The 23710-nt window shown below is 50.7% G+C and overlaps 1 protein-coding gene and 1 long non-coding RNA gene across 5 annotated transcripts in view; one reads left to right on the top strand and one right to left on the bottom strand.

Moving 5' to 3' along the window:
• The window catches only part of GATA4 (GATA binding protein 4), a 28212-nt gene extending 13443 nt beyond the window's left edge, over window positions 1-14769 (bottom strand). For both annotated transcript variants that reach the window (XM_056343467.1, XM_056343466.1), the window contains exon 1: window positions 14221-14769. In XM_056343467.1, coding sequence (XP_056199442.1) covers window positions 14221-14746 — 526 coding nt within the window. In that variant the 5' untranslated portion in view covers window positions 14747-14769. The remainder of the gene's footprint in view (window positions 1-14220) is intronic.
• A 411-nt stretch (window positions 14770-15180) lies between these two features.
• On the top strand, window positions 15181-19110 carry LOC130151341 (uncharacterized). Of its 3 annotated transcripts, none has more exons than XR_008822552.1 (3): window positions 15181-15276; window positions 16442-16527; window positions 18454-19110. It is a non-coding gene; the product is annotated as an uncharacterized LOC130151341 (long non-coding RNA). The 3 variants fall into 3 exon arrangements; XR_008822553.1 differs by lacking the exon at window positions 15181-15276 and adding an exon at window positions 15301-15408 and having other exon boundaries at window positions 16218-16527; XR_008822551.1 differs by lacking the exon at window positions 15181-15276 and having other exon boundaries at window positions 16193-16527.
• Window positions 19111-23710: the final 4600 nt, after the last annotated feature.

Consider the following 23710-nt stretch of genomic DNA (forward strand, 5'->3'; position numbering starts at 1 on the left):
GCCAGCCAGCCCACACCTACAGGCACTTTATCCAGCATGGATAGGACATGACAGCATCTCTGACCAAGGACATGGCCCACCCAAAGTCTGAGTACTTTTGCCTTCCCAAGCAGGAGAATCAGATACCCTCTTGCAACCAAGTCAGCTCATAGGGAGGTTGCCCAGGGCTTGAGTCTGAAGAGTGGCTTGAACTGCCTTCCTTGGGTCTTCCCAGCAACTCTGCAAACCCCAGCTCTGCCAGTCTGACAGTATGTCCATTCCTAGGTCCAGACCTTCTGGGTTTGTTCGGGCTTTTCTTTGACAATCCTAAATCTCTTAGCCTTGGAGAGATCATCTTGAATACGCGAACCTGATGGATCAGGACCCAAAAGAATAATAACAATAAAAGCACCTGCAATAGAGAGATTTTGAATCCTTCAGTTCAGAGCCAGCAACCAGCTTCCAAGTTTATGTTCCCAAATCAACTTCTAGAAGGGGACAAAAAGCCCTCCCTTCACTGGTTTTGGTCAGACAACAACGAGGTTGTCCACCTTCTTCTGCCCTCCAGCCCCCTCCTGCCTTCACTCCCTCTGGGTAAAGAAGAATGGAAAGAGACTTCCATTAATACAGCACTGGAGTTTTGTTTACAGCTGGAGGGACACTTGATATCAACATTTCCCCCTGCAGAAGTGTCTTCTCAACCCAGAGAAGCAACTCAATAAAGGAGAAGCTGTTCTTCAAACACAGCCAAGCACTTACAGGCTTTAAACAGACCCTGAGAGCAGTTTTCCCTGCAGTGAAGCAGATTCCTAAAACAATTTGTTATGATAAGAGGTGAAAGCCACGATCCTGTGTATATGTGAATCCCAAATGGACTCTCAGGGGCACTCACAGCTGAAGGCAAAGGACGTTGGCCCCTTGGACTTATGGACATCCTAGGATTCCACCCAAGACACCATCACTTTCTTCTTCAAGGCAGAGACATGACTGCACAGCAGGGGGAAACAGGTTTTGCCACTCCCAGTTGCTCAGGATGGTTTGTCCCAAATCCCAAGATGGTTTCCATTAAAAAGTGACAGTGTGGAAATCCTTCCGACAGCTCAAACCTTTAGGGGTCCTTTCAATAAGCCTTTTGCTGCAGCTAGTGGGGCTGAAAAGTCACATCTATTTCTTTTGAGAAGGTTGAGATGCTCCTATGAATTGCATGACTCCAGAAGCTGAAGTTTCAAGTGGAAAAGCCTAGCAAAAGCTTTCTGGTCAGATCACAGAAGTTACAAGTGTTGGTTGGTTCAATACTGTGGCAGAGCAGGGCTGAACTGGAAAGGAAGACAGCACCAAGAAACAAGGAGAGATGGAAGTAGAAAGGGCAGGGAGGGACTCTAAACAAAAGAGCCCAAATTTATGCATGGGAGAGATCTGTAGCCAAAAAAAAAGCTGTCAGTGAGCCTTTCTTTTTTCAACATCATCAGTTTGACACATAGACTGGAATCAGAAAGCTGATGTGCGTTATCTTACCCTTCAGCTAATGGAGCCAAGGATGTTTCTGTAAATACAGGTTCTGCCTGTTGGCATTCCCCCCCACCCCACCCCCACCCTCTTCTCTGTCTGTTTCCCCTCTGAACAGAATTTGGGGAAAATTCATCCAGGACCCCACTAGGACCTCCCCATATGGGACCTAGACATGGGGAGAACAGGAGAGTGCCTGTTTGAGTAGTGCCCGTCACTGAGTTGGTTGCTGGTGGGAGTGTGGCTCCCTGCACTCCTCTGATTTGGATTAACAGAAGGCATCACCTGTGTGACTGCTGAACTGCAGGAAATGGAGAAGCAGGTAAATTCCCTATGCTTAGCCAGAAACACAGTTCCAAGCAAAACACATCATTGTGCAGCTTCACAGAAATGGCTTCATGCTGTTCCAAGAATGTTTTGGGGTTTATCTGACACATCTGCAGTGGAGAAAATGGTTGGTTGCTCAGTTGGCTGCCTAGATCAGCTTTCCCCCTGCAAACCTAAAGACCCTGCTTAGTGCTTAGGAAACATTCACCCTACAATCTGGCTGAGCCACACACTGCTTTTAAAAAGGCAAAGAAATCTGGGGGTTTTTTTCCCTTGCTTCATGAAATACCACAGCAAGACTGTTCCTGTGCGGCCCTTCCCAGACCAAATGTTTCATGTCAAGGCAAAGGGAACATTGTGTCCCTCCCCTGCAAAGCTCCCTCCTCTGCCTGCGGCAAGCCAAGGTCTATGGCACACACCATTGCCAACAGCCAAGAATACTCCTTTCCTTCATGGATATGTTTTCCCTGGTTTGAAGGACGGTGGAGTTAGAAGCAGCCAAGGGACCAGCTGAGACTGTATGCAAGAGGGGCACAACAGGAAGGTTGGTCACATGCTGGGCCTGGCTTTGAGTTCAGGCTTGGCTCTGCAATAGGCTTCCCTTGAGCAAGGCTTTTCATCTTGCAACACTCCTCTTCCCCCAGAGAAGGAGCAAAGGCTCTTCCCTGCCTCACTGGAGGGGGCAACAGGACCGCTTTCAAAGGCCACAGTCACAGATGTGGAGACAGTGGTTGGAGGAAAGGTGGGTGGAGACGGATTGGATTCCTCTAAAGCAGATTCAAACAAACTGCCTGGTTTGGGAAGGAGCAGGAGAAAGTCCTGGGGGACTGGCCAACCTCATTGCTCAGAAAAACATTGACAGCTGTCTGGCACACCAAAACTACCAGACTCCAAACCATCAAGCCCAATGGCTGTACCAGAGCTGTGTGGAAAGCCTGTCGACCCACACACTAAAGTACTATGTCCCACATCCAAAAGGTACACAGTCTGCTATACAGGAGACAGGCATGCACACATCCCCAAGAATGTAGGCTGCTTTGGGTTGGAGCACTTGCTGGCCACCGCTTTGATAGCAACCTGGTGTCCAACAGCAACTTCTGCTGGCTGTCAACTTGTGTGTGAGTGAACTCTAAGGTCTGCTTTCTTTTGCTGGGATGCATGCCTAATCCCACCCACCAAGATGACCTCGCCTTTCTTACTTTTACTTACAGTTCTCACACTTGTAAATATCTGAGGCTCTTCTGATAAACAGGAGATTCCTCTGCTTATCGACTGTCCAAATATTTTTTAACAAATCTTAGATTAGCATGGAGAGCCCAGGGAATGGCCAAAATGAGGCTATCCACAGCCTGGGGTCTGCTTGGCAGGAGGCACCTGGAAATGGTTTTTCTCTCTTTTGACAAAGGAAAACCAGCTACAGCATTATCCTCCTTGAAATATGGCCCATCTCCAAATGGACATGTCTACCAGAGGCTCTTCTTGCAGGGAAAGGGACAATGGGGAAAAAAATGTAGAGGGTCAGAAAAGTTTAGGATTTTCAATGCCATGATCTCACCTAGGCAGCTATTTCTGGGTTGAACATAGGCAATGGATCATCTCCATCATGTGCAGCTGTGTGTGGTGTGCCCACAGGAGACCGCAAGCAGGTGTGCTGTGGAGGCATGCCAAGCTGCTGCTCCCTGGCTGAGCCATGGGAACTGGACATATGGCTACTGGGAGACTGGTGAATTGGGGCCAGTTACTGGGTAACTGGTGAACCCTGACCCTAAGCCCAGTTAACAGAGTCTAGCCATGTTCAGATGCTCTCGAACCCCAATCTACAGGGGTGACATACAAACTGCTTCCGAGGACCTGCACCAGGAGATGCTTGGGTCAGGCTCAGATGGTCTGTGCTTGGACCATGCCAGGAGCTGTGCTACTGATTGAAGAGCGTGGTCTGTTGGGCTGCCACGGCTGGCATCTGGCACTAGTTCATCATCAACGGTGGCACAGCCATCACGTGCTCTTGGTCCACTTGGGGTCCTACAGAGCAGATGATGAGCTGAAACTCCTTAAACAATGGGAACAAAATGGACTGTGGTCATACATCCTAGTGCAGCATCTGTCTGTCTGACGGTGACCATCTGGTCTGCCTGTAGGAGTAACTACCAGCACCCAGGTGGACCAAAGCCAGAGCCAGCTCTGGGCCCAGGGAAATTGGTGCTGTTTGGGATCATTACAAGGGCATCAGATAGCCAGACGTATGCCAGACCACAGAGCCAAACTCTTCCCCATAGTGGGAGAAGGCACAAGGGGGTGCAGCACAAACCACAGGCTGGGCGTTAGGAAAAGCGTTTTCATGAGGGGGTGGGGGAATTTCCATCCCTGGGCATTTCCAAGCCTCATCCAGGTAAAGGTAAAAGGTAAAGCCACAGCTGACCTCAGCCACTGCTAGTAGTTGTCCTGCTTCAAGCAGGAGGCTGGACTAGAGGTCTTCCAATCTGCATGTCTATGACCCTGCAACTCCAGAAACAGAAAGATTCTTGGGTTTGGGTTTTTTTTGCCCCAGACTAGCACAGATCAGACAGAAAGACATTTATCTGAATCAAATGGGCAAAATCCTCCTTGTAGGAATACAATTAATTGTATTATTGTTATCATATGTGTGCATGTGTATTATACATGTGTAAGTGTATATGTACATACATATGAATGTATATATTTGTATATTTACACATATACCATGTCCTGAAGAATGCCATTGTAGCAAGCTAGGAGTCATCTCTAATCAGTTATTTCTGGTTTTGCTGTTAGAACTACTATTCTATGGCTATATAGAACATACCTATATAGAATTGTGTGTGTATATATACATTTATATATACGTGCACAAATATAACACACACACATATATATTTTAAGACTCTCTTTGTATATAAAAAACATATATATACCATGTGTAGGAATGTAAGAAATAGGTAAGGTATATATGGTTCCACATGTCTGAGCCCTCTCTGAGCATGACAGCAGTAACCAATACTGAGGATCATGTGCATATCCAAACCCCTGCCTCAGTTTTCTTTAGTTCACCAATTTAGACACAGGCTCTGACTCAAATTTGGAGGTGTTGCACTGACAAATCCCACTCAGAAGAGTTACACCACAGTAAGTTAGGCCAGATCCTGGCCTCCCTACGGGACACCAGCCAGGGACAAACAAAAAGGTGTTTACTACAGTTCATCACGTTACAGGGGGCAGTCAGTTTGTCTAACCCCTGGCCCTTCTCTTTTCCTCTTTTATTAGTTATTCTGAACGTTAAGTCAACTCAGCCCCTGAGTAGGGTGGGAGGATGGAGCAATTCCTCCGGCTGCCGATAAAGATCTTCAAAGGTCAGTTCGCACAGAGACTGCAGCCCAGGCCAATGAAACTGCAGGTACCGAACTTATCAGGGCAACGTATAACTTGCAGTTTTTCTAACTCAATTGATTGGACTTTTTATCTAAAATAACAGGTATTATAAGATAGGCGAAAGTTGAGATAAGGAAGAAAATTGAGTAGGTCTTGAATCAAGATCAACTTGGGGACAGGTTCAAACTCCCACACCTGCCCCAGAGGAATCAATGAAAATTTCTTGGCATCATCTGCTCATTTTGAAATGCTGCTGAAGTTGAGTGAACTTTGAGACCGCGGCGTTTATTCTGTGATTATAATTAACCTGCTCACCCGTTGTTATTGATTTCGCATGAAGGGAGGTGACAGAGTCTGACTGGGATGTTGGTGTAGGAATAGAAATGCTTGGGGAGGGCAGGCAGCAGGGCAGGCAGCTAGCTCTGCCAGAGCAAGACCCTTCCCTGGCTGGGGGCAAAGGGAAGGGGGCATGAGGGGGATTTCACCCTCCTGCTTGTGGCCCTGCTTGTGCTGGGAACTGAGAAAACCCTTGAGGCCAGACCTCCACATCCAGAGGGTCTGGGTAAATCACAGCATCAATGATCTGCCCCACTGAAGCAACGAAGGACCAAACATGGGAAGCCCCTAGAGAAATTAACCTAATATTTGTGCACAGGATCCAGGGCATCCTCCCAGCCCAGGGGAGCATGAGGAGGAGACATCACCGCAAGACAGCTGCCCCTCTTGTGCTCCACATCACCAAGGCATGTCCCAACTCAGCATCCATCCCAGCAGCTAGTCCCTCGAGCAGCCAGCCCCTGGGGCCAGCACTCCCTTCCCAAAATAATCTCAGGAATCTGGGGCCAAACATGTCATTTGGAGGAGTCCTGATGTCTGGGGCTCATCGCTTCACCGACTTTTTACAGCTCCAGTGCTGCAAGCCGTGAATATTAAATAACGATGGCTCCCTGGGTTGCAAACCAAAGAGCCTGGCTTGGAAACTCACAGGAGTTTAAATCATAAATATCAGGTTGGGTTTTTGTGTCTTCTAGAGTTTCAGCATGAAGGAATCAGAGTTTCCCAGCTTTTCTCTTGTCCAGAAAAACTGCTTCTTCCCTTCCTGCAAATATAATAACATGACTCGGGAAGCTGGAGCCTGAAGGAAAACCGAGGTGCACTGAAGCAGGAGGACTGGCAGCAGCCAGAGGCAGGCAGCTGAGAAGCAGACAAGTGGGAGGTGTCTCCCAAACTGTTTGGAGATGTTTGCAGAACCCAGGGAGACAGCCCACTCTCCCGGCCGTTGAGGCCAGAGGACAACCTGGACTTACTTAAATATTGTTATAGACACAGCCAGAGAGCACCGTGCAAGACAGAGCTGTGAAAAAAAAAAAAAAAAAAAGGCAAGAATTGGCAAAATCTTACGCCAAGGGAGCGGCCTGGTCTCCTTCTGACCCTGCTACTCCATCTCTGCACCCAACCGCTTCCACTAGGCTTGAGTTTTAACCTTTTAGGAGTCTGATGGCAACAGGCAGCAGCCCTACCCCAGCACCCCGTAAACACACTGTGCTGCGGCTAGAAGCATCGACCCGAGGAAAACAGCTGAGCTTTGGGAAGAAGAGCAAGAGCAGGCATAGACGTCCCACTGCGGGACCTCTCCTGAAATGCTCCCCCAGCAGACACCGACTTAATTCCCAGGGATTAGGAGGAAACATTTCCAGGCAGCAATTTTGTTATCCCAGATTCAGAAGCGTCCAGTACCAGTCCCTGGTGGAGACAGGAGATCAGCCCCACCGCATCTCTTAGCCGGCTGCCCTCACCCCACCTCTGGTGGAAAACTTACTTTTACTTGACTTTCCATGAATATTTTTTTTTCTTCTTTCACAAACAAAATGAATTTCAGAGTCTCTCCCAAGGCCAGCATGAGCTGTTTGAGCCCAGCTGGCTCCGATAAGGGGCTCACCAGCTCTACTGGTCACTAAAAATAATTTTGAAAAAAAAGCACAAATCTCTACATGCTGCAACATAAAAGCCAAGTGGCCACTTTCCAGAAAGGAAAAAGAAAGGTCCCACTGGCCTTTGGGGCTTCACCCCCCCCGAAAAAACCTGTAACGGCCCCATATAATTTGCAAGGAACTGCATTTCTTCCCTATGGAAGCTTCTTGTATGGGCCTGATCCTGCACCAGCTCCCGGCAAACACCATTTTGCTTTAAAACAGAAATGGTTTCAGCTCTGAGCAAGAAAACTGGGGGGTTTTTGGAGGTTGGGTTTTGTTGTTTTTTTTCACAGTACATACTGAATCTGGTTGCGGGGGGGAGTGGTTGGAAGGGCTGATCCTGCAAACCTTGCCTGGGTGATATAGCAGCATCTGCCTCAGGAAGACAGAAAAAACAGCAGAAAGACGGAGGAAGGACCCAACTTTGCCCCTGCTCAGGCAATGGATGTGTCCTACATTTAGATGTCCATATAATTAAGCTAAAAACCCCTCTGTGCCAGCAAATAATTGAGAAAAACATAAGCACTGGGCATACCATGGAAATAAAAAATTATTTTCACTTCCAGCTGACGCTGCCCCAAACTTGGCTTTAAAATCTAGACCTTGACAAAACCTGAAAGCTGAAACATTTCAGTGTAGATGGAAGGGTCAGATCTATGTTCAGCTTTGAAAATCTCTGCCCAGCTCTTCTTTCCTAGCAGATCCAGTGCCTGCCCACCCGCCTGCGCTTTTTTGAGATGAGAAAATCCAGCTCCAGCTTATCATTTTGAAAAAGAAATCCCCACTGAGTGCTCCGAGTGTTTAAAAGGGTGCAACCGCATGGGGAATGCTGCAAAATCAAGCATACCCTGCAGCAAGCGACCTTCTGAAAAACTGCAAGAGACAAAAAAAAAACATTTCTGCCATATGAGACCTTCCAACGGCATCGCTTAGCACAGCAGAAACGTGGGGGTTTTCAAAAGAGCCTTTAATGCCACTTGTATGAGCCCCTGCAAAGCCAATGATGATCAAATTATTTTCAAGTGCTGTCACGCTCGTGTAAGCACCCATGTATAAAGACCTCACTGCTCAGGCGTGGCAAATAATTGGGTTTAATTTGTCATTACAGATGTATTTACAGCTTGGACCGGTCACCATGACCGATGATTTGGGGAAGACTTGTAAAGGCCAGAGAGATTTTAATATTTTGCCGTAATGCTGGACGTTATCGTAGAGAGCTGCAAGGTTTTTGTCTCACAAAGGGGACCTGCAAGGTCTTTTTCTTCACCCCTAAAAAAACAAACCCACCAAAAAAACTCGATCCACCCTTATAATGAAATTTGCTTTTATAATTTGGGTTAATTTTGGAGGCAAGAGCACGTTCTCACCTCTTTCCCTGGTTATTTAAGCAGCACTTCACAGTCACACACCAAAGGCGTATTTACACCTTCCTGCCAGACAGAAACATGAATTCAGGATCCATCTACATGGCGAATATTTGGCATTTCCAATCTCCCTTTTTGCAGTCCTACAGGCATAATTACACACATCCCCCCTGCCAAAGCATGCCATACCTGTAACTACCTAACCTTGCCATTACAGCCGAGGGGCTTTGGCGACATAATTACGTTACTGGGCAATCACACGTCCCGTCCCCGTAACACGGGGCCGGCACAGCCATCCCAGCAAAAAATACATTTCTGTTTCTGCCCTCCCCAGCATGAGCAAAACCAGCCACTTTAAGCCCACAGTCTGAGCTCTTGACACCGATCCCCACCCGATTTCGCAGGCAGTGGTGAGCCCCAAATGGGAGGCAGACACTTCACTACATCTTTTTATGTAAGGGTTGCAAAAGCCTCAAAGGACCCACGATGTTCAGCTGCATCTCCCCACCTTCCTCTGCCTCGTGCCCCCCAGGAACATCACTGAGCAGAGGAAGATCCCCCTGAATATCCCATTTTTGCATTTCCTTTGCAGTAAGGAAATTGTAGGGTGGGAAGGACACACTGGGCTGACATGTGAATTTGGGAACAAAACCTCTGAAAAATTATATATTTGCACCCTTTTTTCCTGTGCATGCAAAGCTCTGTGGGGCTTGAGGAGCAAAAATTTCAGCCCAGAGCCCTATGCCAATGAGACAAAAAGGTTTCTGCAGGTTTGGGGACTACAGTATCAATTTTTTTTAAAATAATTTTTCCTTAAAACTGCATTTTTCCACCTTTATTTTAAGAGCCCCTGAACACATCCTCCCCTTGCAGCAACAGGCTGCCGACCTTCAGGCACAAAAACTTGCTCATCTCACTGCATTGCTGCTTTTTCACCCAGTTTGGGTTTTTATTTGCTGGTTGGTGCTTTGCTGATGTTTGGGTTTTTTTAAATTATCCTTAATTTTTCCGAGTGAGATGTTTTGCCCATTCAAAATACACAGCTGCTTTTGGGATAACCAGTTTTGAGAAGCCCCTCTGTGCCTGCTGAGCAAAGGTTTCTCCAACATCAGAAAGGCACGAGGCAGCAGGATCGGGCCCGATTTCCTTTGGGAAACACTGCCTGATAAACATGTGTTTCCAAGGTTTTTGCCTCTTTCCCCCAAAACTGGTGGAAATCAATATGGAGAGAGCAAAATATCGGCTGTCTCATAAAAAAACTATTGCTGTTATTCTTGCAGGGATAAAGACACGCACATGAGTGCGAGTGCAGAGGAGAAAAATAATTAATCCTGGCTTAATAAAGTCTTAGATTCAGTGCCAATATCCACTGCCTGAAGTTTTACTGCTTTACAAAAGTCCATGAGCATTTATAATATATTATATACTACACCATGGCTGTTCTATGCAAAATGCATTTGTATTCAGTAATAAAGTACAATTTTTGACTAAATAATTGTATTATTAATAAAGGTAATATAGTGCCCATGATTTTTGGTTGTTGTTTTATTCTTCTTGTTGCTTTATTTACAATTTAAAATATACTATTTGGGGACTGGGGGGGTAATAATCAGTTGTGTGTCTGAGCTTGATCTTGCTTAAAGATCAGAAACCCTAATTCTGTGGGTTTCATCCCAAATCCCAGACTAACCAGTGACAATTAAATTAGGCAGGAGAGCAGAAGGTGGCTTGAAACCCACAGGGGGGAACAAAGCCCTGGGCCAGCTTTCCCAGCCAGTGGAGCCGAGGCGAGAAACGCAACCACTTGCAAAACAGGGGATGTAAGGTCCCATGCAAAATGCAAGACATGTCCTACGACCCAACCCTCCAATCTACAGCCCCATCCCTGCATCCTGTGTCCCCATCCCTCTATCCTTTGGCCCCGTCCCTCCATCCTATGCTCCCATCCCTCTGTCCTATGACCCTGTCCCTCTGTCCTACGGCCCCATCCCTCCGTGGGCAGGGACAGCAGAGGTTCTGGGCTCCCCTCATCACCCACTACCCCACGGGGAGCAGGCACCTTGTCCTTAGGTGCATGGGGAAGGTCAGGGGACACTTGTAGGGCAGAGGGTTGTAACAAATGCCAATGAGTCACTGGGAATGCCGGCTCTGGGATGCTACAGGGCAAATCTCTTAGCATCCCTATGGGAAAACTTAAGATCTGGTTCACAATCTCTCCCCCACCAGCAGTAGAGAAGACATTTTCCAACCCAGCGTCTGCTCCAGGCTTTGATCTTCCCAGATGCTGCTGCTGTGTTCAAACGGTGCCTGCTTGAGGAACCCTGACTTGGACTTAGTCGAAACAAAATGCAAAGCACCCATCAGAAATACCCATAGCCCCTCACCCCCACTTACTCCCAACCACATCAACCTTCTCAGTGCCACAGAAAACAAAACACACACACACCCCCCCTAAAAAAAAATACAAAAAACAAAAAACCAACCCAAAAACCTGCTGCTTTTTTACAAATAGCAAAACTGCAGGGGGTAGGGGGGTCGCAAACCAGGATGTGGCCCTCCATCCCCAGCCTGGAGACATCCAGGAGGCAGCAAGCGGCAGCGACTACACGCCTGGGCTCCCGTGCCGGCCTCGATCCCTGCTGCCCTCAGCCTGGGAAAGGGGGAAGGGGCAGGCTGCCTGACCCTGCGAATTTTGGGACAGATTTCAGGAGCTTTTTGGTGCTGGCAGGCAAGTCTCCCGTATGGGGACATCACAGCGGGTCCTTTTTATGCCTCATTAAGTCGGGAATTCACTGTAACCCCACCCCAGGCAATGCCTGGAGCAAGTTCACGGCCTCAACCACAGGGTCTGATCCTGCCCTTCAGGGTAATGAAATAATTCACCAAATTTACCCTGAAAAGCCCAGATTTGGCATTTTGAACTCACACCAGGGAATGTTTTTCAAATCGGCCCATGTGATTTACCCACCCATCCTTCCCAGTGCTTCACACGGCACAGCTGCATTGGCACGTTTTAACCCTGGCCAAAATTCCTCTTATTAGGGAAAAACAAGATGTTTATTTCTTTAAGGATCATTTTCTTTGAATACATTCTCACTAAACTTCTTTTCCTGGTGCATTGCTTTACAGCAAGGAAAAAAATGTCATGCCCACTTGCATAGACTGCATATCTGTGTCTGCATATTCACCTACACCTGCATAGACTTGATCTTCATCATTAAAAATTGATAATAATTAAAATTCTAAAGATCCCAGGGGTGCTCTGCAATTAGCGCTATCCAGAGGTGGTGGTTCTCCAGGAAGCAAAATCACTGGAAGAAAATGAGAGTGCTGCAAAAATCACTGGATTTAACCCAGCCTTGCACTAAGGATTGCGTTTCCACCTTGAGATTCCTCATTGTGCAGGGAATAAAAATATTTTTAGTCCTAAGGAATGGCAAAGGAAGGAGTAAGCACTGCTGTGCCAGGGACTGCTCAGATGCCGAGCCAGGCTTGGATGTATTATTAAAGTGGGTCTGTCCACGACGGTGTGTGTCACCCCCCTGCTACATCTTTCAGTGCCTTCAGTTTTTCAGCCCATCGGGGCTTTTCACCTTTGCTCATAAAAAATCCCCGCTTCTCCCCACTCAGAAACCACCAGCCAGCCTTTCCACGCTTCATACAACCCCCTCTGTACCTGCAGCCTACAGCATTGCCCCAGCATCTAGAGGGGAAGGCAGCGGCCACGTCCCAACTCAGGGAGAAGAGGGGAAGGGGAAGGTCTAGACCTTAAAATAGTTGCCAGGGGAGCTGCCTTCCAAAAAAATCCTGAATTTAAATTAATCCTGAATTTAAAACTCACCAGCTCTCGAGCAGGTTTGTGTTGGTTTTTTGGTTTTTTTGGTTGTGTTTTGGTGTTTTTTTTACCAAAACCCAAGCACTTTTTATTTAAAACCCAAGTGCTTTTTCCACCTTCAAGGCAGAGACATGATTAGACCCACGCTAATAAATCCCCCAGTTTCTGCCGTGCTGCCCTTGGCGATGCTGGAGATGATACTGTGAGTGCAGCACCCGAATCAGGACCTAGCGATGAAAAGGATCCCAGCTCCTTCCTCCTTCGTTAGCGACTGCTAATGTTTTCTGGACTGGTTCAATTCATCCCATCTTCCTGGTGTTATTTAAGGGCCCAGATAAAAACCACTTCTTGCCACCAAAATGCAGGCTGCAAGACCTGCAACGCAAACAGCTGCGTAACACAGAGCTTGAAACCCCAAAATCACTACGCTTAATCTCTGGCACCTTAAAATCTGCCAGGTGTTTTTGCAACTGCAATTCTTCATTTGCATTATTTTGTCTTTAAGTTATTTTTATTACTAAGAACCCTTCTGAGACCACTGCAAAAAGGTAATATATTTTTCCCCAAGGGAGAGATGGCACTGTAGTCAGATACAAATGCACATATGTCCTTGTTGAAAATATCCAATTATTATTTGATTATTTGATTTGTGCTGCTTTTTTTCCTATGCTTTCTACCTTCTCATGGCTTCCCAAAAAACTTGCCTAGTTGGCCAAAACTTTACCCTTAAAGGTAATCTGCCTCTGATTTTTAGCAATTTCATAATGCCCAAAGAAAAGCAGAAGGCTTTGGCAAGGCCAAGCCTTCACCAGCGCCCAACTTGCTTTTCTGTAGTGCTTTAAAATAATACTAAAGATAAAGCAAATCTTGCTAGATACGATGGAAAAATTACCCTCCAAAATTCAGGTTAAAGAACTCAATCTTAAAATTTATTTGCAGACAAATATGAGTCGTTTTCTTTGTTAACCCCGACCCCGAAGCTGACAGAAATACCTTCATAGAGAGAAGGCAGGGAGGAAAAAAGGGTTTATGAAACCGCGATACAAATATGTGCCCCGCATTTCTCTCCCCTTTTCTCCTTCTTCCACCATACCAAATACAAAAGCAATTTTTTAAGCCATTCGGGATGATTCCTGGCTGTGGGACCTGGGGCGCATATTGAACTGAAAGGTTCTGAGATCAGGATCGGCACAAGAGATCAGGGCTGAGATTTTATGGGGCAAGCAGACACTGAAATACAGGGCTGGGTCAGTCAGATGTGCCTGTGAGCCCCCCAGGAAACACGATAATCAATATCTTCTCAGCACCAGATTTCCCTTCACTTTCCCTTTCTCTAGCCAAAACCGACCTTTCAAAAAATTTTAAAAAAAGATGTCACATGCAACAGCCCCAAGGAAAGATCTGGGATTCACAGGCCAAATTTCATTTCCCTATTTTCCAAATAAATTTTCCCTATTTTACACCTGAAGCAAGACCAGGAAGGGACTGCCTGCATGCCCATGGAGCACTGTGGTCCCATACACTGTGGACATCCCCTAAATCCCCTCAGAGCTATTTGTAGACCCAGCAGGCCCTTGTGCAGTAGCTCAGCACATCATTTCTTGCCAGTCCAGACCTACCCTAAACTACATTTATTTTTTTTAAAACTGTGGTCCTTGAGGATAATTTGAAATGGCAGTTTTGCAATCAGAGAGGAGGCTCCAGCAGCGACATCCTGAATATGCCGAATTTCTCCCTCCTGCCCTTCTTGCCTCCTCGCCTGACCCAAAACAGGGTGCGTGCACAAAAAATTAGGGGGGGCAGTGGGGCGCAACCCTCCCTCCCCTATCCCAACCCTGTCTGCGCTCACCTATGTTGGCATGCCGGGCGGCTGCGGGCGTCCCTCGGCTCTGTAGGTTGTGCAGCATGGGGCTGTCGAAGGGCGAAGAAGTCCAGGTCGTGGCCATTTCAGGGCTCATATAAGCTGGGTAGGGGCTGGAATAGGAGCTGCTGAAACCCCTGCTGTACTGCTCCCTCCCGTTAGCAGAAAGGTTCAAGGAGCTGCTGTAAGCCGCCGCAGCTTCCCGGGAAGAGGTGGCAGGGATGGGGGTGCTGGTGGAGAAGGAGAACCGAGGTGACATGGGACGATGAGAAGATCCAGGGTTGTAAGCGGCACCTTCGGCTCCGGGTTGAGTCCAGATGGAGTGGCTGGAGACGGGGCTGCCTTGCTGGGAAGAGCCGCTGCTCTGGAGGTATGGCAGGCTGGGGAGCATGGAGGTGACCCTCGTGGTGGGCACATAGACGGGGGACGCTGCGGCCGCGCTGTGCATGAAGCCACCTGCCCCCTCGTACGCTGGAGGGCCGGGGTTAGCTGCCATGGCTAAACTCTGGTACATCTCGCGATGGGCCTTCCCAAACCCCAGCCGGGTCCCCAGCCACAATCCAGAGCGATGGGGAGCGAGTGAGAAACCCCCAGGCTTCGCTTTCCCCTGTGGTCAGCAGTGGCCAGAGAGGTTTCGCAGTGCTACAGCCTTCCAGCCAAAACCGAAATACCGCCAGAGATGCGATTTCCGTCCACCCACCCCCCTTCCCCACCACCCACCTTCCCCACCTTCAGCAGGTCTGGCCGCCTCTTCGAGACCCCAAGCCAGAAGCCCAGGTCCCTCCGGAGGAGAGATTTAGCTCCCGCCTGGCTTTAGCTTCTCCCACTGGGCTCCATCCATCACCTCCTGCTTTCCCCCCCCCCCCGCTTTCCCCCCCGGCTCCACGATGGGGCTGGGCTGCTTAAAACCCTCGGTCAGTCTCCTCCCCGCCTTTCCCCCCCCCGCCCCGTCCAACACCACCTCCGGGGGAGGCAGGGGATGATGCGGCCGGGATGCGGGAGGCAGCGGCCCGGAGCCCCACTCGGGGCGGAGGAGATAAGGAGGTTAGAGCAGTCTTGGGTGGGGGGTGTGTGGGGGGTGGGGAGGGTGTGAAGGGGAGAGGGGCACACAGCCGGGAAGGTGAGAGACAGCGATGCTCTCTCCTAAGGCCTGGAGCAAAAAGCTTTGTCCCGCAGGTACGACCGGTGCTTTAAGCTGTTAATGGCCCGGGCTGATGTGGGCTGGGGGGGGGCGGGATAGAGTATTAAATTAGGCAGACAGTGGGGAAAGGGGGGGAAGAGGAGGAGGAGGAGGAAGGGTGACTCGACCCTCCCACCCCGCGCCCTCCCCACGTGTGTCCGCACCCCCCAAAGGCCGGCCACGCGTGGGGACGGGTGCCTACAAGGAGGGGGGGTGGGGGCATCACCCCCCCATCAATGCTGCCTGGACCCACTTGCAAGTGATGGCATGTGGGGAGCAGACCCCTAGCAGCACCCACAAAACTTCCCCCCCCGGGTGTTTATAATTCCTCTCTTCCCACCACCACCCCGGCTTTTCCCGCGTGGGGAGAGGCTGGAAGCGCAGCGGGGTGACCCACTGGGGACGGGGATGCTGTGGGGACGGGGATGCCGTGGGTCTGGGAGGGGGGGAGGCACTTCCCAGAGCCGGGGGGCAGGGTGGGTGCGGTGGGTGCTTTTTCTTGCCCATCGTGGTTTGGTTTCTGATTCGGGCTCCTGTGACGGGAGGGGGGTCGGGGTGGAGGTGGGGTGTGTGCATGTGTCTTGCAATGGTGAGACCCCAAAACCCACTTGTGGCGGAGGTTCAGGGTGAAATACCCTTCCCAAGGAGGGTCTGGGAGGGGGGTGAAACCACCCGAGGTGCTGTTTTCCCTGCAGATCATGGCGGGATCCTAGAAAACCGTATCACAGCCGGCGAAGGGCTGGAGTGGGGGTGGGGTGGGTGGGGTGTATTATGGCCGGAGAAATAACTCTTGGGACTGATTTAGATTGAACTAGCAGATTCCCCCGGCGGAACCCCTCCGCTGGGCTGAATTTAGCAGCAGAAGAGATAACCGGCAGATAAGGACTGATACCCCCGAGGACAGCGGGAGACGGGCAGGCGGCCGAGGAAAGGGGGAGAAGCCGGAGGCAGCTTTGGGAAGGGGTAAGGATGGAAGCAAGCTGGGAAAAAGGGGGTTTAAGGGAACCTCTGCTTCCCTCCGCCACCCAGGGGACGGAGGAGCGGCTGGTTCTGTGCGTGTCACCGGCCTGGGATGGAGCGTTTCCACGGGACTCTCAAAATGAAGCCAAAACGGAGTGAGTTCCCCTCCTGCCTTAAAAATAGTAATGATTATAATAATAATAAAAAAATAATCGACCCCAAAAAGGAAAATCGAGTCCGTTTTCAAGCCTGAGGAGACAACAGGAGGAAGCTTTCAGGGGAGGCCCATGGGAAGGGGCTCGCCGGGTCCCAGTGTGACAACGAGGGAGAGGAGCGAGGGGACAGAGAAGCGCTACCCACCTTCGGTGCTGGGGGGGCGAGGGGTGGGAAGGAGCGAGGCCGTGGGGCAGGACACCCCCTCTCTGCGGGAAAGGCAGAGGGCTAGGAGATGCCTGGCTCCTGCCTGCTCCTGCTTCGTGGGAAGGGGGGGCGTTAGGGGCAGCGGGACTCTGTGTTGCTCCCCACCACCATCCCCCGGCCCCCCTTTGGCTTCCCAGTGTGGCCAGACTCCCCAGTCCCACTCGCTGACTGGTTTGCCCACATCACGTGGAAGTGGGCGGCGATGGGAGGTAAAAGTGGGGGGGTGTGGGGGGGCAAAGGGGGTGGAGGTTTGCTAATATCTGTTGCACCATCAGCTGGGCGCCAGGTTTCATTGCGTTACGAAAAAAAAAAAAAAGAAAAAAAAAAAAAGGAATAAAATAATACAATCAAACCACCACCATGGGCATGGCCACACGGCTGGCCCCGTGCTGCAGGCAAAGTCCAGCCGGGCAGCCCTACTCCACACCTCCCTGTGCACCTGGAAGGACACCCATGCCCAGCTCACAGAAGTAACAAAAGGCATTTACTGGGGGGGCATGGACACCCTCCCACCCCCCACTAGCTCCCCAATCGCTTTGGAGGCAACCCCCTGCCTTGGAGATATTGCAGGGAGGGGGGGGTATCTCCAAGCTCCTGCCCCAAATTCTCCATGGTTCGAGCAAAGAGATGAGGTTACAGCTGCTCTCCCCTCCACTCCAGCCTGTTTAGGGGTGCCCCCCCAAAAAAAGAAAACCTGGACACCCATCTTTTGCCTCCTGCCTCCTCCCTGTGCACTGCAGAGGCCGCTGGGTCTTAAAGTCAGTGGTGCAGCGCAGGGACAGCCCAGGGCAACTGCACCCCTCCACCAACGTGGGGTCCCGAGGGGCCAAAGGCCACTGGGGGGTCAGCCCCTACCGGCCCCCTTCTCCCAGGGGCTCATTTGAGAGCTGCCGAGGCGTCCCAGAGCCCTGCTCCCCGGGAATAATGCTCGCACCCTGAATATTTCCTACACTCCAGCTCCAGGGTTTCCCTTGGAAACTGGGGGGTCCTGGCAGGGAAGCGGTGTGGGGGGAGTCTGGCAGTGGCTTTTGGGACTTGGAAAGAAAAATAATCCCTGAGGAAATTAAAAATCTCTGTATGGAAAAGGTGGAGGGAGGAGGGGGGAAGGGGGGGGGGGAAAGGCCGGGGGGGTGGGGGGGAAAGCGATTTATTGAAGCAGGGGCAGAAGGCAAAGGGAGAGCTCCGGGGAAGCGGGACCGGTGGGGATGCTACAATAGAATAAAACGCAGCTAGAGGTAAATCCGGGCAGATACACAAATATAGGCACGAAGATGATTATAGGCACGTATAGAAATAAAATTACAGGGGCAGAAGTACAGCACAGGGAAATATCGGCAACCGTGCCGCTGTGTGCCTTGCAGATCTTTGTACTTAAAGCATACGGAGGAAATAGGTATGTAATAATGAGTGTATAGTTATATACATACCGATACAAACACTGCGTATAGATGGGACTTAATGCATGTTGGACACGGGAACGTGTGTTACTATCAATATGTATATACTCCCATATCTGAATATCCAGTGTAATTTATGTCACGCTGCGGGCACGTGTATATATAGAAATACGTTGTTGAACATAGGGCCATTGGCATGCACAGAAAGAAAGGATAATTCAATATATCGATGTCTTCTATTATTTTTTTTCTTCTCCAAAGCAGCAGAGTATCCGGCATTTCAGACACGCATCTCCCTCTCCACGCCTTGCAAAATCCCTGGTGATTCTCTCTTTGCTGAACCTCCGTTGAATTCCTACTGAATAACAGCCCTTTCCTTAAAAAAGAAATAAAAAATCCAGTTAAACCCGATTAAAACCGCCGGAGCATCTCCCCCAGGAGCAGAGCCGATTGCAAGGACCTGCTTTGGCTTTGCCTCATCCAGGAAAAAACAGGAAAAGAAAAAAGTATTCCGAGGTCGGTTTTGCGTGTGAGTGGCCGAATTCAGCCGCGTTCAGTGGGAAATATCGGCCCTTGGTACCGAGCACGGCATCCCGGGGAGCGCACCCCGAAAAAGCAGTGCCTTGAGGAGTCGAGCCGACCCCCAGCCGGGCGGGAGAGGATGGATTTGGGACACTTTTTATCTCCCAAAACAGCAGAGGATGGGGCACAGCGGAGCGCAGCGACAGGAAACAAAACCCTGCTCTGCACTCCGGCATTTTTATTTTTTCCCCCTGCGATTCCGGAGCGCGCTCGCCCGCAAAGCGAAGCCGTTAACGAAATCTGCGTGAAAATAACCCAACGGAACAAATCTCAGCCTTTCCACTCTCCTTTCCAGGCCCCACTTCTCCCCCAGGGAGGAAATAAATCGATACGATGCCAGTTGTTTTGGTTTCCCACCCCGCATCGAATTCCTCGGCGGTTCTAGAGTTAAAACTCCGGGTGTTGATAGATGCACCCGCGAGTAGCAGGGAACTTAAAAATAACACCACCACCACCACGCCGCCAAACATTAGGTATTGGGGCTGAGGGGAGAGGGGGAGAAAGATTTATTTAAAATTTTCTCCTCAGGACTTTGCCGGAAATTGAATTTTTTTAAAAATCACGAAAAAATTCTTTAAACAGTGGGTAAAAAACCCCAAACAAACAAAACCCAACAAAAACCCCAAGCCAAACAGTATGGTTTTGGCAGAGTGAAAGGACTAAATGCAGCCGGCGGCTGCTGTGCCAAACCTGCACGGGGATGGGGGGTGTGAACTTGTTTTTTCTTTTAATATATTATTTTATTTATTTCATGTCCTGTGTAAGGAGGGTCTGGGCGTTACGGGCTGCGGGAGGGGACGCGCCATCCCGGGGTAGCGCAGGGCGCGCAACCGGGCTTCAAAACACCGGTGCCCTCGGCTGCGTGGCATCTACGGGCGGTATAGATCCGTAGGGACAGACTTAATACGTATGTAGGGATAGACCTTCCGGGATACATCTATAGGGATCCATCGATAGGTACAGGGGCTACGGAGATGCAGCCCGCGGTGTTTGCACGGCGCTGTCTTGTATTAGAGCAGCCGGTGCCGTTGGGGAGGTGGAAGGCGGGGGGTGCACGGATGCACCCCCGGCTTTGAGGGCAGGATCAGGCCGGGGTGGGGGGGCTGACGACGGAGGGAGGGGGGTGTCCAGGCGCCCTGCGAGCCCGGCGATGTCTCGGGGCGGCACCGCGGCGGAGCGCACCAACCTCCCCTTGCCTCCCCTCCAGCCTCTGGGGCTCTGGGGATGGAGGGAGGGGGGGGGGAGGGATGCCGCTAACCGCCCCCCGCCCCTGCCCGCCCCCCGTCTGGCCGAGACGGAGCAAGGGGGTGACTCCCGAGCATTAAACCCCAGTGGAATACTGTGCCGTGTGTGAGTATGAAACAGTCCTTCCTCCCGGGGGGCTGATCCTGGCTCTCCCCATCCCCCGGTTAGCCTTGCAGTCCTTGCTCTGGCACCACCTTGCACCCCCTTGCACCCCCCTGCCCCTATCGGGACATCCCGGCCCAAGGAAACCCCCAGAGCTGCAGGGGTCCCGGCTCTGGCTACCACCGGTGCCCGGTTTATCAGAGGCCCTTGCCACACCTTCAGAGACACTTTCCTAAATAAACATCACATCTGTTCACAGGATGACAGTGGTCCTAAAATGCACCCCCCCACACCTCCACTTATACCCATCCCCCCTCCCAAAGACCAGGTACTACCACTTGGAAGAAGGGTGTCCAAAGAGCATCATGTGATGCTCCAGAGGCATTTCTAAATTGTTTTTGACTGCCCCCAAATATTGTTATTGCTTTTTGGTTTTCTCTTCCCCACGTACCCCCACCCCCACACCCCCACCCCCCCAAATGGAAATAAATACAAATGACTTCCTTAAGGACAAAGCTGTGGGATGCAGGGTGCGTGGAGCAGTGTGCTTTGTGCTCCGATGCAGCAGGAGTGGAGAGAGGCTGAGCAGTGAGGGTCAGTGCTGGGTTTTTTGGGGGAGAGTCAGGATTCAAAGCCCACGTGGAACCAGACTCTTTAGGGAAATGGGGCTACATGATGTGAACATGTATACCTTTGTGTGATGCCACGCATGTCTGCACCACTGCGTGTGAGTGGAGGATCCCTGCTGCAGGTGACAGAGATGTCCCAGGGTATACTGAAAATACCGTGTGGATCAATGTGCTATGTTCCTGTTCAGCTTTACTGCCAAAATCAAGTGAATTGAGCCTCAAATATCAGGGCTCTGCATTTCCCAGTCTGGGACCCTCTCAACTGGCAGGGATCTGTGAAAGCTCAGTGCAGAGAGGGCTTCCCCCAGGCGCAAGGGGCTGTGCCGTGGGCACATGTCACTGGTGGGTGGGGGCATCCCCCGGGGCTGCTGGCACAGGGATGAATAGGTGAGCATCACCTCCAGGGGTGGGGTGATACCACAGGGGTGGATGGAGGTGTGTCAGCCCTGGAGTCCCCGTTGCCCGCTCACACCACCATCCACACATGTGGTTTTAGTGTCATTATGTCAAAGCACCAATAAAACCATATGTGTGGAGCACACCTGCTTATAAAATCACTTTTATGGCTGTTGGGTACCACTCAGGCCCAGGCAGTAACAGTGTCCCCATCCGCTCCTGTCCAGCAGTCACAGCAGTAGTGATGGAAAGCCCCTTCCCATGTTGGAGAGGCTGAAAAAGCCTCCTGCAGCAGGCAGAAGGATGAGCTGCTTGTGAATGCATGGGCTGGAGCCCTGGCAGTGCAGAACGCCAGTCAGTATCACTACCCATCTATCCATCTAGCTAGCCATCTAGCCACATGTCTATGTAATTTTCCAGTCATTCCTATGTCTATTTGCCTATTTGTGCCTACCTACTTGCCAAAATACCTATATATTTTTCTATACCTAGGTATCCATGTGTCTATGTCTCTTTCACTTATATGTCTATCCGCCTACACCTATTCACTGTATATCCTTGTCTGTCACTGTATCTCTGTGTGTGGCTGCACTGGTGTGTCCCTCACTGGATGTCTATTATGGGTCCGTGCGTTAAGCCCCGACCCACGCGGCAGTCAGTACCACCCCAGCTATGGGGCTGCCCGTGCCCCCAGGCCTGTAGGACTCCCTACAACCCATGACAAATGGTGCTGCCTGTGACCTCCCAGATCCATGGCTGCCTTGATTCTCTGGTCTGCCTGTCTCACAGACCCACAGGGCAGTTTGTACCCCTTGACAAGTGATGCTGCTGCTACCCCAGACCTGTGGGGCAGCCATGGGAATGCCTGCAACCCCTGGTCTTATGGGGCTGCCCGTGTCCTGACCCATGGGGCTGCTTACCCCAGATCAACAGGGCTGCCTGCAACCCAACCCACGAGGCTCTCTGCACTCCAACTTGTAGGCTGCCTGTACCCCAAAGACCCCTGGGACTGCCTCCATCAGGACCCACAGCCCTGCCTGCACTCTGCCATAGCTGTACCCCGAACCCACTGCTCTCCCTACAGCTCAGACTGATGGCGCTGCCCACACCTCAGACCCTCGAGCCTGCAAGCCCAGCTTAGGGGGCTGCCTGCTTGCAGCCCTGACTCTCAGCCGTGCCGAGCCGTGCCGAGCTGAGCCGAGCCGAGCCGAGCCGTGCCGTGCAGTCAGCAGTGCCGTCGGGGCAGCGAGGCCGTGGTTGTCAGCCCCTATTGATGAGGTGTGGGCTGATGGCAGGGAGCGACGGCCGTCCGCCGGCTTCACTCCAGACTCCCCGGCGCTGGGGTCAGCCCCCTGGCCAGCCCCGTCGCCGCCGGGAAGGGAAGGGCTGGACCTGGAGGGGATGCCCCTGCTCCCCCTTCTAGCATCACACACCAGGTGCTGGGCTGTGACAACTGCAGCGGTGGGGTTGGATATGATGAGAAAGGGCCAGTCTTGACCCATATCCTCTGCCCCTGAGTGGCAGATGCTGTGTCAGGATGGAGGCTTCATCTCCGATTTTCTTCTGGACTGGAAAAAAACTATTCTGAAAAGGGGAAAAAACAAACAAAAAGAAAAACAGAATTGAAACGACAGAGCTAAACAGCAGTTTTCCATATCGATGCTCAGGACTCCAAGCACTGAACCTCCAAGCGCCAAATCCATGTGAAATTGTCTCACACGAGCAAAGGACAAACAGTTTCAGGTGCTGGCAGCACTGAGCAGTAACACCGTAGGTTGGTTTGACCTTGGATTAGATTAACAGGCAAACCCCACAAAACACTGATAATTTTAAAAATGGAAAACTTGAAAAAAAGGCATAAAACTCCCTCATTTTCTTCAACAAGGCAAAAAAAACCCTTTGGCGCAGGGTGAGCATGTGATCTAAGGCTGACAGTGTCCTCCAGCAAGGGACACTGGAGTCGTCTGGGAACTCTCTATGAACCTTCCTCTCTTCACCTGGATCTGTCACAGACAAATTCCTTGAGCCTGGAACAGTGCTCACATGCAGATGCTCACACAGCCTCCCCCAAATCCCCCGGCCTCAGCTTTGCAAAGGAAAGGGGACCCAAACTCCTGTGGGAACTGGGGACTTAAAAGCCTCAGGCACCCTTAGGTGTTAGGGTAGCTGCATGTGGGAAGCACTCAGCTCCATCAGAGCTGGGGATGTTTGGGATCAGAGGCTGGATAAATGGATCTGTTGCTATTAAATAGTTGTTAATCTCCAGGTGTTGCCAGTCCTTTGGATTATATCTAATTTCCGTGTGATCTACACAACAATTTCTGGAGTAGAGGCAACACCACGGACATTTTTTTATTTCCTAATTAATGTCCACCCAACACTCCAGAAATGTCCCACAAAAAAGCTGCTCAGAGCACCCCCTGTGCTGCTGATCTTCAGCGAAGTTGATCACTGCAACCTTCCCTGGCTTCACTCCCAGCAGCAGGAATTCAGGCTATGCCACTGAGATTCCTATGGCCGTGCAAATAAAGCTTCCAGTTTCCCTTTACCATCAGGAGGAGTCTGCT

This window comes from Falco biarmicus, chromosome 6 (assembly GCF_023638135.1).
Source record: "Falco biarmicus isolate bFalBia1 chromosome 6, bFalBia1.pri, whole genome shotgun sequence".
Taxonomy (NCBI): Eukaryota; Metazoa; Chordata; class Aves; order Falconiformes; family Falconidae; genus Falco; species Falco biarmicus.